Source organism: Apus apus, chromosome 8, assembly GCF_020740795.1.
Source record: "Apus apus isolate bApuApu2 chromosome 8, bApuApu2.pri.cur, whole genome shotgun sequence".
NCBI lineage: Eukaryota > Metazoa > Chordata > Aves > Apodiformes > Apodidae > Apus > Apus apus.
In genome coordinates, this window is record NC_067289.1 from 25,040,261 (window position 1) to 25,059,107 (window position 18,847).

At 44.3% G+C, this 18,847-nt stretch overlaps 2 protein-coding genes across 3 annotated transcripts in view; both read right to left on the reverse strand.

Annotated features, from left to right (window-relative positions):
• The window catches only part of GFM1 (G elongation factor mitochondrial 1), a 116,567-nt gene that overhangs the window by 57,935 nt on the left and 39,785 nt on the right, over positions 1-18,847 (reverse strand). The gene's annotated exons all lie outside the window — the stretch shown is intronic.
• The window catches only part of RSRC1 (arginine and serine rich coiled-coil 1), a 136,263-nt gene that overhangs the window by 9,232 nt on the left and 108,184 nt on the right, over positions 1-18,847 (reverse strand). For both annotated transcript variants that reach the window (XM_051626764.1, XM_051626763.1), the window contains exon 7: positions 18,638-18,706. In XM_051626764.1, coding sequence (XP_051482724.1) covers positions 18,638-18,706 — 69 coding nt within the window. The remainder of the gene's footprint in view (positions 1-18,637; positions 18,707-18,847) is intronic.

Below are 18,847 nucleotides of genomic sequence, written 5' to 3' on the forward strand. Positions count from 1 at the left end.
AGCTGACACACACAATGCTGGCATAGGCCCCAAGATCAACAAAACCTCATTTTTTAACAGAAAATACAAGACTCCCCACAAGGGACTGCAATTTAAGCCAGTGGATGCAATTCCTGTTAAATTCAAGCCGAGGAACAGCCTCCCCGAGCTCCACCAGCTCCTGAATTCATCCCTGGTTTTGGTGAACCTGGGCACAGGCTCCACACTGAGATGCTCCAACTTGCTCTTCCCAACACAGGCGGCCAGGGAAGCCCCAGACAGGCTCAGGGCTGGCACTGGAGATGATTTTCAGTCCCTACTGATGACCCTGTCAGGCTGCTGTTTCAGACTTGTTTTATATGCACAGATTATCCCTTGCCCTGCTCACAGTGCTTTCAGGGAAGGTTCCCCAGCCCAGCCTGCTCTAAGATCCTGCTCTGAGCTGCTTGCAAGTTGGTGAACCTGAACAGTTTCGGGTTAAAATCTTCTCTGTTCTTATCTACTCCAGGTTTCACATTTGCAGCAGATTCCAGCTGCTCCAGCTCTTTACGAAGACACAGAAGAAAAGGCATCAATTTGCCAATTGTTGGCAAACTGGTCTTCTAAAAAGGCAGTTACTGCTTTTGCCCTCCTAGTCAAAATCCACCTTCATTCAGTCCATCATACTTGGAGATCCTGTTTGCTCCTGCTTGATCCACATTTCTTATGTTTCAATAGAGCTGCCTATTGAATAATGAGAATATAAAACAATTAAAAGCTCCTATTAACTAAATACTGTCCAAAACGAAGCAAGTGACTGAGGCAGAGACCCTGCAGAAAATTTGCTGTTATGGATTCAGAAGTCATCACTTAGATGCCATGATTCTGTTTTTTTCCCTTAATTTCCCAGCATTGGCTCTGTTTCCAGGCAAAGATGTGGATGTTGGGGCATGGGTGGCCAGACAGAGGCACAGGCAGACATGGACACATGGCCGTGGTGTCTTCTAGACACAGGCCATGGAGGTGACAAAAGGGCTCGAAAAGGAAAAACCAAGAAGGGATTTCACATTTGCTCAGCCTTTCTTTTTATATTCTTGAAGAATATTTCTCTGCTCCAAGGCTCTAATTTAGCCCACTGTGAGCATGGAGCCTCGCTGGGACACAACCCATCTCTTTTCCTTTGTGTCCTTGCTTTTTACCTGGCAGGTGGAGCCCCCCATGTCCTCACCAGCTGAGGTATCAATGCAGGGTCCCTCCAGCCCATGTGCACCAGGCGTTAGCTCCAAGCTCTAGCCAAGTGCAACTGGAGAAGCACTGGGAGGGGATGCTGGCCCACTGGGATGGGCTGGAGGCAAATCAAAGACTGGGGAAAAAAAAAAGGGGGGCAGGGGGAAGAAAAATGCCCTTTCTTACCATTGTTACTGGAGAAAACAATTGTCATAAATTCCTACCGGAGGGAATATGTGTAGTGAGGTCATTTTCCCCATGTCCCAGCAGAGAGCCCCTGGAGGCCTCTCTCCTGATGGAGAAAGACCATGGCACTGATGGAGACAGGGCCAAGGGTCCCTCCAGCTTTCTGCTGCTGTTGGCACCAGCACTTTAAGCCAGACTCAGTCCAAGAAAACCTAAAGCTGAAGTGGCTGACTGCACGAGTCCATCTTTTTGTTGTTGTTTAGTTTTTAATGAGCATAAAACTCCAAAGGGTGGGAGGGGGGTGGGTTATTCCAGCAAGGGGCTTCACCCACCTTGGTCCCTGCCCTGGCCCAGGGGTGCCCCAGCACTGGCCACCAACCCAAGCCCTGCAGTTCAGGGTTTCACCATTTAATTGCTCTTTGCTAATGAGTTTTGTTTATTTCTATTCCTTCTCTTGGCTTCTTGCATTTCTCACGTTTCAAAAATTCATCCTCAGTTCATCCTCACCCTTGTAAGATTTCTCTTCCCCACATATTAAGTCTATTTTTTGGTTAAAAGGAAAAAGAATCCGATGATTTGGAGGCAAACACAAAGTGGTACTTTCATTGCTGGAAGGAGCCTACGTGTGATGTGGTTTTACTGTCAAAATGTAGATCTGGGAATTTTGCCATGTTAAATTATAGGAACACAGGTCCAGGACTGGGGTAATACCTTATTGCTTCAATGTGAAGGAAAGAAAACATAACTCAATTAAGATATGTACTTTGGGGATTTTTCTGACACTCTATATACTTGGGAAAGCTGCCACCTACCCTGACCTTTCTGTTATAATTATGTATGTCATCTTAAATATCATTAATTTAGTCTTTATTTCACTCATCCTGCATGTTTACTGAGCGTCTGGATTTTTTCTTTGACTTTAATAATCTTTTTCCAGTGAAGAAAAAGACTTAAATAAAACAAAGGACACAACTTTCTTGCCATTACTTTGGAGAACAGGAATATAGACTTTAAAATAGTAACTAGCAAATATGTAGCTGTTTGATGCTTTGTATGCATGTATTTATTTTAAATTCAGTGTGATGACTTACACACGAACTTAGAGGAAATGCAGATATTTCTGTGGGATTAGAGTCTAAAGCAAAGACATCATAGAATCACAGAATGCCAGGTTGGAAGGGACCTCAAGAATCACCTGGTCCAACCTTTCTAGGTACTACTCTAGTTGATATGAGATGGCTCAGCCCCCTGTCAAGCTGAGACTTAAAAACTGTCCAGTGTGGGGGAATGCACCACTTCCCTTGGGAGACTGTTAACACTGTTTGATTGTCCTCATGGTGAAAGATTTACCTCTTGTGTCCAGTCTGAATCTCCCCAGGAGCAACTTGTGCCCATAACTCCTTGTCTTTTCCATGGGACTCCTTGTAAACAGGGAGTGTCCATCTTCTTGGCAGCCACCCTTTGAGTACTGGCACGTGGTGATAAGGTCTCCCCGAAACCGTCTCTTCTCAAGGCTGAACACACCCAGTTTTCTCAGCCTCTCCTCACATGGCAGGTCCTCCCGTCCCCTCACCATCCCTGTGGCCCTTCTCTGGACCCTCTGCAGCCTGTCTGCATCCTTCTTGTAGATAAGGCTCTTCTGACTGCAAATGATTAAAGTCCATAGAGCCCTTTCTCGTTTACATTGAGCAACGTATTCGATTCCTCCTCTAGATGGACATTTTAACATACAATCAGACTAGTTATGGTGCCCTTACTGGTATCTTTCATTCTTCCTGCATTTTAACTCTCTATTTCATGTTTAATTATGAAGTATGTTCCTTATAACTCATATAGCTAAATTATCTGTAATGATAGCAACTTCTAGGAAGTACCCCTTCACCATAGGGACAATTTCCCACTGTAAGGTTTCAGAAAGCCTCGTGATGTCCCCTCTCTCTGGGTAAGAGGCTGGAGCAGAAGCCACTTGGCTCCCTCTCCATCCCACCACATCAGCACCAGGATTGCACACTCATTACCAGTCCTTCCCAATTAGCACATAAGCCATTAGGCAGTGTGCACAGATTGAAGTTAAAATAATCCTTATTATTTCTGACTGGCTGAACACTCATTCCATGGTGCTGGATGACAGGGCAGGAGACACGTGCCCACAGACACCAGCCTCTCCTGCAGGCCTTGCCTGTAGGTGATCCTTTTCTTAGCTCAGCAGCCTTAAAATATGGTCTTGAAGAACATAATCCTTCACTTAAGAGTTCACAGGGCAACAACTTTCAAAACCTGAGTTTGCTAATCACACACTGATGCCTGGAATATCATGGTATGGACAGATCAAAATCTGGGGCTGGGCTAAGCTGGGGCAGCAGCAGCTCCACAAAAGTGACAGCTTTTGAGAAGAGACAAAGCACACTGAGATTCAAACAAGACACGACAAGATTTGACCCCATAATTATTAATATAAATTATTATTAATAGAAAGATTATCAAATGGAAAAGAAGCTCTCCCCCTGAAAACCCACGCAGTGTTTCCAAGGCTGCCTACCTTTTCCTACATTTTCACACCTTATAAACCACAAAAGGGTCTATCCTATTTAATCCTTTTTCAGCTGGTAAATTGATTCCTGTTTCTTGTTTTGCACTCCTCCAGTTCTTACGTTCTCAGACACCAACACTACAGCTGAGAGCTCCGGGAAATTGTCAGCCCAGCTAGAAACAAACAAACAAACAAGCAGAGTATCTCCCTAAAAAACCTGTTTATATAAATCCCTGCAAACCCCACCAGGACATCAGGAGTTTGCAGAGTCCCGGCCACCCCCACCAAAGCTGGCCCCCACCCCTCTGACTTCACAACCTCACAAGAGACCCCAGAAGAGGATAATTTTGTGTCCAGAGCTGCTGTGGAAGCTCAGGTCAACTAGAAACCCACCAAAACATTACCAAAGTGTTCCCAGTGGTGCTGGTGTAATAGTTTTTGACTGAATTGATTGTTCCCTGACAATACCCAACTCAGCCTTGCAAATGCATCAACTCTGTAATGAGGAGCTATTAAGTCTATTGATTTTCTGATTTCAATTGATAGCCAACAGGCCAAAGCTACACATCAATATTTGCGTAACTAATACCCAAGAGCTCACAATTTTGACAAATGAAAAACCTCAATAGACCAAACAGTGCAAATTAATGGAAATTTAATGACCAAACCTCAGAATTTACGTGAAATATTTAGTGAATTTATAAACACACCTCGTATTTCTGGAGACTTCTGGATTTTAACATGGGTGGGATAAGTAAAGATATATATATATATAAAATATATACACACACACACACACGCTCCTTGCTTGGTTCCTAAACCAGGGAATTCTGCAATACAGAACAGGAAACTTGAGATATCAGCTCCTGAAAACTGGCTGTTTCAAAATGAGTCACTGAAAATGAAATAGTTTTGGAATAATTTGCTAAATCAGACAAAATAGTTTCACACAGCAATGGTACAAACACACCTCCAGCTTGTACATTTCTGTGTATCATTATCATCACAACTGGAAACCAACCTCCTGCAATCGTCCCTACCCCAGAGATTTCTTCTGGTTTGGAGTTGTGGTTTTGGTTTTAAATAAAGTTGGAATATCAAAAAAGAAATGGTAAAATTATGCTTAAGGCTTCCTCCTAAGCAGGATAAATTCTTTTCAATAGAAAACATGGAGGTAAAGGAGGACACGATGATGACATTTGGCCATGGGTGCAGGGTCAGTGTGTCCAGCCACCTTCTTTCCGAGCAGCTGCAAAACTTCTCTCCCCCTTCCATTTTCTTTGGACAAAATAAGCCCATTGACAGCTGCTCACAACTTCTATTTTCTGTATTCTCTGGCTATTCTCCCCCTGCTCCAGCTTTGCTGCCTGAGATGATTCAAGGGGCTTAGGAGAGGGCTGAAAATCAGATGGTTTTACTTCCCCAGATGAGAGCTCCTGGCCCGTTTGCTGCCTGCCCGTGTCACACACCCCTCTTTGGTTTCCTCTGAGAAGCAGCTTTTCAATACCCAGCTTTAAGTATTTTTCTTTAAATGAAGTCAGATAACTAATTATGTGATCGCTTTACAATCCTATTACCTTAACTGACGCTTGTCTCAGACTTCTCCTTTAGCACAAATAAAAGCCACAAAGATGACAGCAAACTACACAGCATCAAGTACAAAAGCCATTTTTGGTTTTCATTGGCCTTAAAATTTGATGACAAATTTCAAGACTTCTATTTTTTTTTTTTTTCCCTAAAAAGTAACAAATTGCCCTGTGAGGCTGTAAGTTCATCTATATTTTCAGTTTTAGAAGTCATTAAAATCTTAATATTTGATGGGCTGCAATGGGCTTGTGTGAGTCTTGCCTCACCTCTAACATCTTGTCACAGACAGCAATGGAATGGAGCTAAGGTGCCAATTCTTCATCAAAAAACAGGGCTTTGAAAGGCTTTAAAATCAAATCTTTTTTAGCATGATGCTGATAAAATGCACCGACTTACAGTATGTACCCAGGAAGGGAAAAGAACTTTTTATTTCTAAGTTGAGGTTGTAGCTTTGAAGCAGCATTATCTAGGGAGGGAGGGAGAAGCTGCTTAGAGCTTGGATACCTTTATGGATGTGAAAGTAAAACATTGCCTGCTACATTTTTGAAAAGAAAATGACTCAAATACCAGCTTAAAAATAATTTTTGCATGTATGTACATCTTGTTGATGATGTGTCTCTCCTAAAGGATCCCATGGATTTGTGTGCTTCATTCCAAGAGAAAATTTATCTGATTTTTTGCCTTCATAAAGAATGTAGGAAAACAGTCAAATGCTGCTTCCTATTTTAATATTGAGACAAAGCAGATACAAGGGAAGACATAATTTTTCATCTACTTTCACCTCCCATTTCCCTGTAACCACCTGCAGGTTTGTGCAGTGCTTCTCCCTTCCACAGATTTTCAGATAATGCGTAAAATAAGTCAAATTTCAGACAGTTCCTGTGCAAAGGGAGGGATTAAAATAAAACATTCCTCTTCCCAGGTGAATCCGTGTTCCTCACCCCGACCAAGAGCAGCAACATCTCAAGCAGGATCTGTTCACTCCACACGGTGCAGCTGGCTCAAGGCAGACACAAGCCCCACACTCCCCATGCAGATCAACACTACAAAATACTGTATTTATGATAAAAGACATTTATGATTAAAAAATCATGGCTTCTTGCCACTTTTTTTGCCATTTCTGTGGTCACTGAGGAGAAACTTTTTAAATTGAGAGGACATGAAGGTTGAACATCTTGCTGATGGTCACATCCCCCTCATACGAATTTGAATCAATCTAATAAAAGGAATCATGTAAATTTTTTTTATTTTCCTCAAAAATTTAGTTCAGCAGAGTGCAAGTGCACATTAAGAACCCATCTGGAAGGGCCCATCTTCTGTGTGCATAAACCCCAGCAAGCATTCAGGAAGCCTTTAGAGTCAAAGGCTATTTCACATCAACACAACCCTATTTTCTGCTCATGAAACTTCCATTCTGGTTCACATTTTTTACGTAAAGCCAGACAGCAAGTGGATAAAAGGCATCCAAGACATTTTGAGGACAGATTGGCCATCTCACGAAGGAGCTCACATAATGTTTCCTAGTGGGAGATGCCAGGGCCCGTTCCTGATCAATAGAGCTCTATATTAGCACACTTCTCATTTTTACAACACCTAAACTGGGAAATGGCATTTAAGGGCTCGTGGGGGCTTCTGACAAACGGCCACTCTGTCTATTGGATTTGCTTCATTCCCTTTAGAACTTCATCTTCAAAACAGTATTTTAAAGGGAAGAGCTGCAGCATGAAAGCCAGTAAACAGCAGAGAGGTGCCCAAGCCCAGGCTTCCTCCAGCAAACACCTCATTTCTGCAACACGGAATATTTGCAGGTCAGTTTTCTCTTCCACACTTATTCCTCTAAAAACACCCCAGTCCTTGCAGGCACCTGCTGCTTGTGATAAAGCCATCAGGTTCCAGTGGTGAGTCCCCATCACCTTGATGCACACTGGCCCTAATAGTCTTTGTCTCAATAAATCACAGTGGCAACATTCCTAATGGCTCCAAATGTTCCGTGATTGCAAACACAAGGCTTGTTCAGCCCATCAGCAGATGGAGATGTCACTCGAGGTGCCCTGGGGTGGATGTGGCCCTCGCCCATCCCTCGGCCCCTCAGGCAGACCTTGGACACCCCTGATCCACAGGCACCTCCAACCCATGGACACCCCTGATCCACAGGTACCTCTGACCCATGGACACTCCTGATCCACAGGCACATCAGCCCCACAGCAATGCCCTGAACCATGGGCACCCCCTGACCCATGGACATCCCAGCCCCAGCCCATGGACACCCCCTAACCCAAGGCCAACCCCACCCCACAGACACCCCCTGACCTACAGACACTCCTGCCCCAGCACAAATTGACTGACACACTCTTAAAACCATGCTAGGAAAAAATCAATCTTTGCTAGTTTTGCCCTAAACCCCTCGTTCTGTTCTTTTTGCAGCTTATGCTTAAGAGAATTTTTTAAATTGACAAATCCTGCTTTTTTGGAGTTTCAGGGCAGCTGGCCTGGGGCTGCCTGCTCACCCAGGAGGGCTGGGAATTGAACACATACTGAAGTCAAACACATTCCTCAATAACTTGGCTGCTGTGCCAGCCCTGCTACCAACAAGCGACTATTTATTGATAACAGGATGTTTTACCCAAAACACTGTGCAACTTTATGCTGAACAGCCCAAAATCTCCTTCCTTCCATGGGTCCTCACCCCCTCCCCCTCAGAAGGAAGCCCAGTGTTACACCAGAGCCAAACGGGGAATTATTTCCCATATCTTTCACTTCCCAGGTCCCTGAGGTCCTGGGACGTTATTCACGTCAACTTGGGGTTTCAATGCTCTCACACAACACACGTGATGTCCCTCATGTAAAACTCCAGCCTGATTTTACTGGTGGGACTTGGCTCTGTCCTTCCAAATGCCTGAACTGAAACCTCAGCTCTGCTAGACCCGTCCACAGGCAATTCCCCTCTTTATATATTGTTTATTCCCCCTGCATTCTTTTAAATGCTTCGGGTTACTCCTCAGCTCAGAGGAGCACTACAGCAGCACTACAAAGTTTCCTCTAACTCATTTCTTTCTGCAGAAACTGAGAAATGTTGGTGTTTCCACAGTCCAGCCTCGCTGCTCCCTGACAAAATCCCTCACAGGAACAACCTGCCCCTTCACGGCACGGCCCAAGTCAGGAGCCCAGTACAGCAATTGGAAGGGGACACTCCAGAGGTCTCACTCACATTTCAGTTCCTTTTAGCCCACGACACAGAAAAAAACCCACAAACTAATATCATGTGACCAGTGTTATAAAAACAGCCATGAATGAACTGAGCCCCAGTGACGACAAGAAGAATGTGCTGTTTCACTACTTTAATGGTTCCCAACTCGAAATTATTCAATTAAAGACTTTTTAAGAGCACGAGCATTTTCTTTTCCTTCCCTGCCAAATTTTGCCCATCAAGCAATGTGCTGTTGCACCAGACCTTCTCACCTACTCCTTGGGGAACTTGGTGGTGCTATGAAAACATAAATATATATTTTCTAAGTCAAGCACTCCTTAAGACCATGCTGAATTGGGGCTTCCAGACCCAAGCTGTGCCGGGCACATGCTCACATGGAGGTGGAGAGAGTCCCTGAGTCCTTCCACAGCCTCCATGAGCTGAGCATCCCACTCACCACAGCTGCCAACTCAGACCCACCTTATCACAGAATGGCTGTGGTTGGAAGGGGCCTTTCAATGTCAACTAGTCCAGCCCCCCCTGCCTTGGGCAGGAACATTTTCAATCCCATCAGGTATCTTAGAGCCCCATCCAACCTGACCTGGAATGTTTCCAGAGATGGGGCACCTTCCACCCCTCTGGGCAACCTGCACCAGTATCTTGCCACTCACATCATAACAAAGTTCTTCCTTATATCTAGTCTAAATCTCCCCTCTTTTAGTTTAAAATCATCACTCCTTGTCCTGTCACTCCCTGCCCTTGTCAAAAGCCCCTCCCCAGCTTTCCTGGAGCCCCTTCAGGCACTGGAAGGTGCTCTAAGGTCTCCCTGGAGCCTTCTCTTCTCCAGGCTGAACACCCCAACTCTCCCAGCCTGGCACCAGAGCAGAGCTGCTCCAGCCCTCGGACCATCTCTGTGGCCTCCTCTGGACTCCCTCCAGCAGCTCCATGTCTTTCCTGTGCTGAGGAGCCCAGAGCAAACCCCAGTAGCAGGCAGCAGAGTCAGGGAGGAAGCCTGGAGCACCAGCAGCACAGGCGAAGCCTGCATGACACCCAACAGCAAATCCCCAGGGATGGACCCACAGCAGGATGGGGGGACCTGGACAGGGACTCTCCAGGGGAAGAGCAGAGGGAGGTAAGAAAAAGCAAAGGGCAGAAGGTGATGGGCAGGAACAAACCCATCTAAAATTTAAGGAACACAATTCAGAGTGATTACTAATTACAGAGGCTTTAATAAAAAGCCTGGAATTGATTATTCAAGCAGCCATTATCTGGGGGGTGCACTGATCCCCTTCCCTGTGACCGGCTCCGCTGGGGCAGAACGGGGCCCCGGGGAGCGGCCAGCAGCGAAGCCAGGCTGCAGTGTCACCCTGCCCAGGCTTTTACTGGCATTCAGATGCTTTCCCCAACATTATGCCACTGCAACTGCTCAAGAACTTCCCATTTTTATATTCTCCTTGACTTGTTCCTGCTTACTTTTAATTATAAAACGCCAATAAAAAGATTAAACAGGGATGAGAAAAGATCAGAGCGTGCGCCAGCTGCTGTGGCGTCCCCCGGGGCCGGGCAGCACAACACCAGGTGCTGGTGTCACACTAATGATGCCACGTCCCCTCCCAAGGGACACAAAGGGCGGAGCTGCTGAGACTCACACTTTGCTTAAAACCTGCCATTATGAAGGCAGCCCTGGAAAGATTTGAAATTACAATTTCGAGAAGACGGTAAAAAAAACCCCAAACAAACAGGATCTGCTCTTTACATGTTACTTATCCTAAAGAATTTGCAGACTTAAGACTGAGTTTGGGTCATTGCCACAACAATGAACTTCCAGAAAATTTACTGAACAGAAACAATGACCTAAGGCAACAACTAATGAACTTAAAGGGCATCCTCATATATTTCTGTATCATTGAGTAAAGCACTTTAACTTATTAGAGCTGCAAGGCTTCACCTCATGCAATCAAATCTTTTTGTTGAAGATCCAACCCACATTTTTAAAACCAATTCTACCAGAGTACAGTCCTGTAACTTCTACTAAAGGAAGCATTAAGCAAAATACCTCTTTTGTCTTGGAGAAACCACTGGTTAGTCTCCACATCAGAACACTCGACCAACAGGTTAAAGGTGAGTATAAAAAAATGAGTTTGTGGCTTGGGATAGATGCAGAATTTGTAATTAAACGAGCACGTAGAAGTGGAGTCCTCCAGGCTTTCCTCTACATACTAACCCTTCCTTTGTGCTCCCTCCATCTCCCAAAATCCACGTGGGCTTGACATCCTCAAGGAACTTGGTTTAGTGCAGGCACTAGGATGGATTCATCCTGCTCATGCAGTGGGGCAGGGCAGGAGGCAGCAGGGAGCATGCCTGGCAGCTCCAGCTGCCCACAGAGGGTTTCTGGTGGGAAATTCTGCTCTCAGCTTGTCACCACTGAGAGTTCAGCAAGGAGGACAAGCTCAAAGGACAGCACTAGTGGCACCATGCTGCTGGGCTGCAGCACAGGCAGGAGGCATGGCAGAAGCACTTCTGATGCTTCAACATCTCATTACTGTCCTACGTAGGAAAGGGGCATTGTAGTCACACGAGTGAGCAAAAAGGCAGCTATCTGAATTTCTGCATCTTCTGAGTTTCCATTAATTCTAATAATTCAGCTCCTCTACTGAGTGGAGGTGAAACAGTAAAACAAGACACATCCAAATCAAAACTGTAGCCCCAAGACTGTGCAACATATGGGGCTGAATCAGGACAAGAATCCATACTGGCTTAACAATAACTCTTTAGACAAACCAAATCCACTGAAAATCTGGATTAAAATATTGCAACCAGAGCCTGTCACAGAATCACAGAATCACTGTGATTGGAAGGGACTTTCAGGATCATCAAGTTCAATCATAATCTAACCCTACCAACCAGTAACCCTGCTCTACCGAGTCCCCTGCTGAAGTCATGCTTCTAAGCACCACACATTTATATAAAACACATTTCCTACATTTTCCATCAATGAGTTAATCACAGAATCATTCCGGTTGGAAAAGACCTTTAAAATCATCAAGTTTAACAACTGGATAATGGAGTCCAACCATCAAACCCCCACCAGTCTGATTTCTCTGCCATGGCTTCACAGCAGCCCTGCATGTTGTTGTCCTCTGCAGCAGTGAGTAAAGTGGCAGAAGGTCAGTGGGAAGGTGCTGAGAACCATCCCCAACTGACCAAAATGAAGTGCAAGTTCTCTTTCATTTGAAAATATTTTAAACTAGATTTACAAATTTATTCACTATGAAATACAAAGATAGGAGGGGAAAAATGCACCTGTGGTGCACACATCTCTGCTGCTTTACCTGAGTCCATTGATATGCTGGTTTGTCAGTCCATCAAGGCTACACTGTATCAGCTGTGCAAAGCACAATTTTCCTGCTCTGACTTAAATCCTATTAATCCACATCTTCCCAAAAGTGCCATAAAACATGAGGTGCTTTCCCCACCAGGACAAATCAGGGATTTGTTTTCTTTTTCTGTAGAAAGGACAATTCCCTCCCAGCACTAAATGCTCTAATGCTGCTCGTTTGCATCCCCTTGTTCCTCCTGCCCACGTGGGCTTCATTTCCAAGCCTATTCAAAATGATGCTTTCCAAGCATGTGCCACATGACTTGTTCATATAAATGGAGCAAATTAAACTGTCTCCACATATATCCTATCACATTTGTAGCCCTGATTTCTCTCCTTAGCACGTGGCCAAGACACCGTATTATCTGCCTGCAGAGGTTGACCTCAGGATATTAGATTCTGCCACACAGCTCTCTTGTACTAAACCGAGGGGAAACACTTAATCACCCCTGCCTTTTCAGGAAAAAATCAACTTTAAATTTGCCATGATGAAAAATCAATAAACCAGTAATTGCTTGGCTTATCATCGCGTGGAGGAACAAATTGGGAAGCGAAGCTCAGTGTCCACACAGATTTCAGTGCAACGCGCCGAGTTTCAGGATCACTAAGCCAGAAAAGGGAAAGGTCTCCGAGTGATAATTAAATCTACTCATGCTGATTTTCTGCCAAATTTATTTCCCCAGAGTATATAAAAATGTTTCCTTGCTTCCCGGGTAGGCATAACTAATCCATTCAACACTGGGCCAACACACACCAGAAACAGCAAATGCAAATGCCAGGATGGAGCCGTGGGGACACCGCAAGCACCAGCGTCCCCTCCACTTACCTGGCAGTTGATTTCTAAAGAACAATTTTGTACTTAGTTGCCTTCTGAAAAAACTTCTTTTCCTCGTTATGGGAGAGAAACCTTCCTCCCTGTGCATCTTGGTGCTGGAGAGCACCAGCACAGGCTGGCAGCTCCATCCCCAGCTCCTCCTCCCCACACAACTGCAACTGATTATTTATAAATATTGTCGCTAAATGAAACTACCCAAAAACCTTACAGCAAGACCATCCCACACATTCGAATATTCCTCTCCCTGCACATCACAGGCTTTATTTCTTGATTGTATTTTTATTTATTATCCTTTTTGACTACTTTGAGTTTGGCTTCCCAGGCCTGGACTGAGCAGTGAGTCCGACAGCACCATCCCCGCAAGGTTTTGATGCCATTTTTCAGACAGTCCCAAATGGAAACAAGTAAACAAAACTAAAGTAGCAAAAACCCTCCACAGTGAAAACACTCTTGTAAAAGTAGCACATCTTTCATTAATAGACCTAATTTCATGCAGCAAATTAGCACAGCTCCAATGGAAGTGCAAATGTAATCAAAAAAATTCAAAGGAGACAGAGGGAGCCTTTTGCTTTCCTTCTTTGGGTTTTTGTCACAAAAAAATTTATAAATATATATATATATATCTATCATTTTGGTGCTTGTCCTTCAACTGGCTATAGGGACTATGGTAATTAAAACATTTAAAACAGCACAAGCCCTCAGTCTCTAATCTGGCACTCAGGTCAGCTGTCTGTAGATTCTAATTTGTCCTCCATTTGTATTCATGACAGGAAAACGCTGCATATTTAGCAGCAAACCAGCAGGAGGGGCAGGGTGGGCTTGGAGGTCAAATAATTTGATTCCCAAGCAGATTACATGTAACATCCAACATCTAATCTCACACCTGATCTGGCAATAAAATGACAATAAATGTAATGTTAAGACACCGTTGCTATAGGGTGGGGGGTGTGAATAACCAGTTTTCCCAGGCTGAGGAACAATCCCTTTATTTGCAGGGAGGGTTTTGCTTCCTGCAAGTTAGGAACCTCAGCTTTTCCTGAGTGAGGGTTCCAGAGGTGCCACATGGGCTGGCAGCTCCAAAATATCCTTTTGGAGAATTCTGTTTAAACCCAGAAGATGGTTAAATATTGATGAATTCCCAATGTTTTAAAAATTTGGTATTTAGAATTTTTTGGGGGAAAAAAGTTGTTTTTTTAAAAAAGATCTTCAAAATTTTCAACAATTTATGGATGAACCTACAGGTATTTTAGGCAAACACTCATGTTTGAGGATGAACAGACAGAAGAAAGTTCATCAGGCAGCAACTGCCAAAACACAGGGCACCTTCTAACTGAACATTCTTGGATTTGTGACTTGCACAAACTCCTTACAGGACTTCCACAATTTCATTATGAACACCCCAACCAAAAGGGCCTGTGGGAGCAGGCAGGGAATCACCAGGAACAATTACATACGTAAGAAAATAGTTGTGTGAATTAAAAAGAAAAACAAGCAGAATTTTCACATCTGTCCCAAATTTATCATAGAATCCCAGAATGGTTTGGCTTGGAAGGGACCTTAAAAGATCATCTAGATCCAACCTCCTGCATGGGCAGGGACACCTCCCACCAGCCCAGGTTGCTCCAAGCCCCATCCAACCTGCCCTTCAACACCTCCAGGGATGGGGCAATATGTGATAGAAGCTAATGCAGTGAGAATGTCATGATGAAAAATAAAGAAAATTGTGCTCTGCATAACCAAAAAGAGAAACCAAAACCTAAGTCAGTCAAAGGGAATGAAATAACATCAACACTTTTTGTATGGGAAAGATGGGAAAAGGAGAAATCAGGAGTGCATCTCTGTCCACCCAGCTCACGCCTCTAAGCAGATACAGGTGAGCTGTGAATTACAAAAGAGCAATCAAATAGGGCCCAAAAATGGCTCCAGAAGCTGTAGGAGGAAGTGAGAAGACAACAAGTGGCAAAAAGCTCTTTTTGCAAGGAAAAGGTGTGAACGGAAGGAGCAGATGGAAAGTGCCTGGCTGAGGGGGGAAGGGAACACACACACACACCTTGATGAACGCAGGAAGGATAAAGGTCTTGTTTGTAAACACAAGTGGGACATAAAACTACCCAGAAGTGGTGCTTTACATGGTGCAACTTCTCTGGCTGCCTTGCCTGGACCTGGTGTGCCTTGCCTGGACCTGGTGTGCCCTGCCTGGACCTGGTGTGCCCTGCCTGGACCTGGTGTGCCCTGCCTGGACCTGGTGTGCCCTGCCTGGACCTGGTGTGCCTTGCCACTTGCTACACGGTTTAATAAGACCACTTATTTTCCAGTGAAAATGAAACATTTCAGGATTAATTGGTAGCTAGCTACTCAGACAAATTGATGAATTTTATTTAACAAGCTTCTCTTCAGGAAACATTTTCTATTCATTTCAGAACACTGTAACATCCTTACAACTTTTTCAAAGACACCACAGGACAGTTTTTATGGTGCTTATTAATAAATTGAAAAGAAGCCATCCTCCTGCTTTCGCTCCAACTTACCTTTGTCTCCAACTCACCAACCAGCCCTTTTTCTTTTCCCCCTTCACCTTTCCATGGTCACCCTTTATAACCCGTGCAGCAAAGCAGTTGCAAGCACGTGAGCTGCTGACAGTGGGAGGGGATGAAAGTCCCACAAGTGAACTTCCCAAGCCCCACATCAGACGTGCCCAAGCAGAGCCCCATGCCCTCTCGCGCAGCCCCGCTGGGAGCCTGGTCCTGGCTCTCCCATCTCCACAGCACACCTCCCATCATGGTCTGGAACATGGGGGAGAAAAGGCTGCCCCAGCACAGCTGGATGGCTCCAAACCTCAGGTACCACATTGCAGACGGGACACATCTGCCTGGTTTGGTCCCTTTTTCATTGAGAACCACAAGTGTCCCTTGTCCCTTGCTTCCCTGCTCAGACAAAGCCCACCCAGGCTGTCCTACTGGTCCTTTTGTTTTTATCTTCAGTATCATACATAGTTCTCCAAGTGGGGTTAACATTGGGCACAAATTAATCCCTCTCATCTTCTCACAGTCCCAAAGTAAAAAAATTCTCCCTGGAAGTGTTCATGGCCAGGTTGGATGGGGCTTGGAGCAACCTGATCTAGTGGGAGGTATCCCAGGCTAAGGCAGGGGTGTCTACCTAGATAATCTTTAAGGTCCCTTCCAACCCAAACCAGGCTGTGATTCTATGACTAAAACTTTCATTTTGCTAGGCTAGATAAATCCAGGGGTTACAGATTTTTACAGGGGTTTGTTTTAACATATATATAATGAATGTTGTGATGCCTTTTTAGTGCAAGGGAATCCACCTAAAGGCACAGATGGCCCTTTGGTGTCTACTCCCCATGGAAAGTCATCCGAGATAGAGTTCTACATCAAGTCCCATCTTATTATATTTATATAAACCCACTCTGTGCACCATACTCACCAGGCAAACTCTATTTTGTAGTGCTCTGGATGCAGTATTAGGTACATTGCAAAATACTGGAGGACTCAGTAACATTCAGCTGCGCCGCTGCTTGGAAACACTTTTCCAAACTGGGGACTTGCTTTTCAAGTGTCCTGGATTCCTTTCCTACAGGCAAAAATACCTCTTTCATACCCAACTATTTAAAGAGCTACTCTGAGGGCCTAGGACACTCCTGATGCAGCTCAAGAAAACCCCATAGACTTCAGAGGCCTGGGGCGACCTGCAGCGGTGGAACAAACACTCTGCTTTGAAGTGGCGGTTGCCCATGAACCTCTGTTGTCAACTTCTGCTTGAGACACTTTCAGATTGCCCCCAGTTTAGCTTTAATCACTAAAGGCACCAGACCATGGGGGGCTCTGGTGGTCACTGCTAGCCCAGGCAAATACACTGGGGCAGTTCTTTTTGGGGATACTCCTGGACCCATTCCATTTAGCTGCGATGCAGGAGCATCAACATCTCCATGGTAAGTTCTCACAGTGTCTCCCAGATAATATAATTAGAAAATTAACATAAAAGAAAGTGTTTCCTTCAGATGTAACAATTGCCCAGTACTCTTTGAAGTGGAAAAAAAAAGCAGCTTAGCATCCATTTCACTGGGTTTTAAACATCATTAAACTAAAAGATTATTAAATGTGGACACCTCCAACCTCTTTCAAACAGAGAAAGAAACGCAATTGATTAGTTCAAATTTTTCAAAGATAATTACAAAATATTTTCCTTTTTTGTCAAGCACAGCAGGTGCTTTGGGTAGAAGACATTCAGGAAGGCCAGAACATTACACCTAAAACTGCACAGGGCCAGCAGCAACAAGTTTGTCAGGAATAAAATCATCCCATAATTACCAGGAATCTGGGATGAGTGAAAGTGGACTGCCAGATTCACCAGGGCTTGGAGCTGAGTCTCATGGTGGACAGTGCTTAGCACCACCAAAGCCTTCTCTCAGAGAGCCAGTAAAGCTGTGCTAGAACACGATGTAATAGAAGAAGCAGAGGTGGAAATTTCATCCACCCTTAGATATGCAAAACTAGGAACTTCTGGATTAGTTTTCTAAGCAGTCAGTGCACATTAGATTCTTTGGATTAGCCTGATAATGCAGAACCAAACACCCAAAACCAGATGAAGGGAATCAATTGCATGCATTTTTAATAAAGATTACATTAGAGTTTTGAAATGCTTCCTTAGCATCCTTCACTCTGAGTCCCACGGTTTGGATGGAGCTTATTAAAGACATCTACATCAAAAAATAAACGGGGTGGGAAATCATGTAAAAATGTATAAATCCTGGAGGACAGCCACCAGCTGAATCCAACCTGCAAAGCAGACTGCATTTTCTCCTGCACAAGAGGATTTAAAGAAGCTTGTTTGTATCTGAAGTGCAAATAAGCTTTAAATTGCCTTCAGAAATTCTGAAGGCTGGAGTTCCAGCTAAAGCAACAAGGGGTATGGAAGAAAACTGGAGACATCTGATTGCAACCAAAGAAACAGCACCTGAAGTCAGCACATGGAAAACATGTATTTCTAGAGTAAAACCACCGAGACATGCACTATGTTGTTTTTTGTTTATGTCAGTGCAAAAAATAACAGATGGCACAGAGAGTGAAACGACTCATTTTAACTCGAACAACTGAGGTATTTTCTCTGAGGCAGGAATGTCTATCAAGGCTCAAGTGAGAAACTTGGAGGCTCTTCAGATTGTTTGCACTGGCTCCATCACACTGCTGAAAATGTCTCTTCCCATTACACCAACATTAGAGCAAAATACATTTGTTTTAATTATCCAGGTGCTCTACATTAACTTTCCACCCAGTGTCCTGCAGAGGAAAGCAGCTCAGATCCTACCACCTTTCAGGGCACCACACTTCACTGAGACATGGATCAGCTCACTTTGTGGCACAATACACAGATAAAATTAAGGACTGCACTTGCTGGTTTAATCAAGCCTTATAGCCACAGCCCAAACCAGTGGTAATGGCTGGTCACCAGGTCTTAACATATATATCACCTGGCTCTAATGGCAGCTAGAAAGATTTTTTAAAATCTGGTTGAAATTTCTGGTGCAAAATGTAATAGTTCTTGTTCCTCTTCAGGTGATGGGCAGAAAGTAGGGCTGAACCACAGGAGGGGCAGACTGGCCATTGCCATCTCACAGGCCCTGGTAAGGAAATCACCCAGCCTCACTGGAACTTGGATCCTTATAAATAACAGTTTGAAAATTACAGGATTGTAGTTTCATACTGAATTAAAAATAAAAAAGCATCTTACCTTCTTCCTTTCTTTTCTTTGCTTCCTCCTCACTTCTCTCTTTAGCCTTTAATGCCTCATCTGCTTTAGCTATAAAACAAAAGAAACACAACAAATGTCATAATTAATTTATCTTGCCAAACAACACGGTGGGTTAAAACCAAACAGACAAAATTCCTGGTGGGTTAAACCCAATTTCCAAGTTCCAGGCTCTGTGTTGCAGGTCCCACA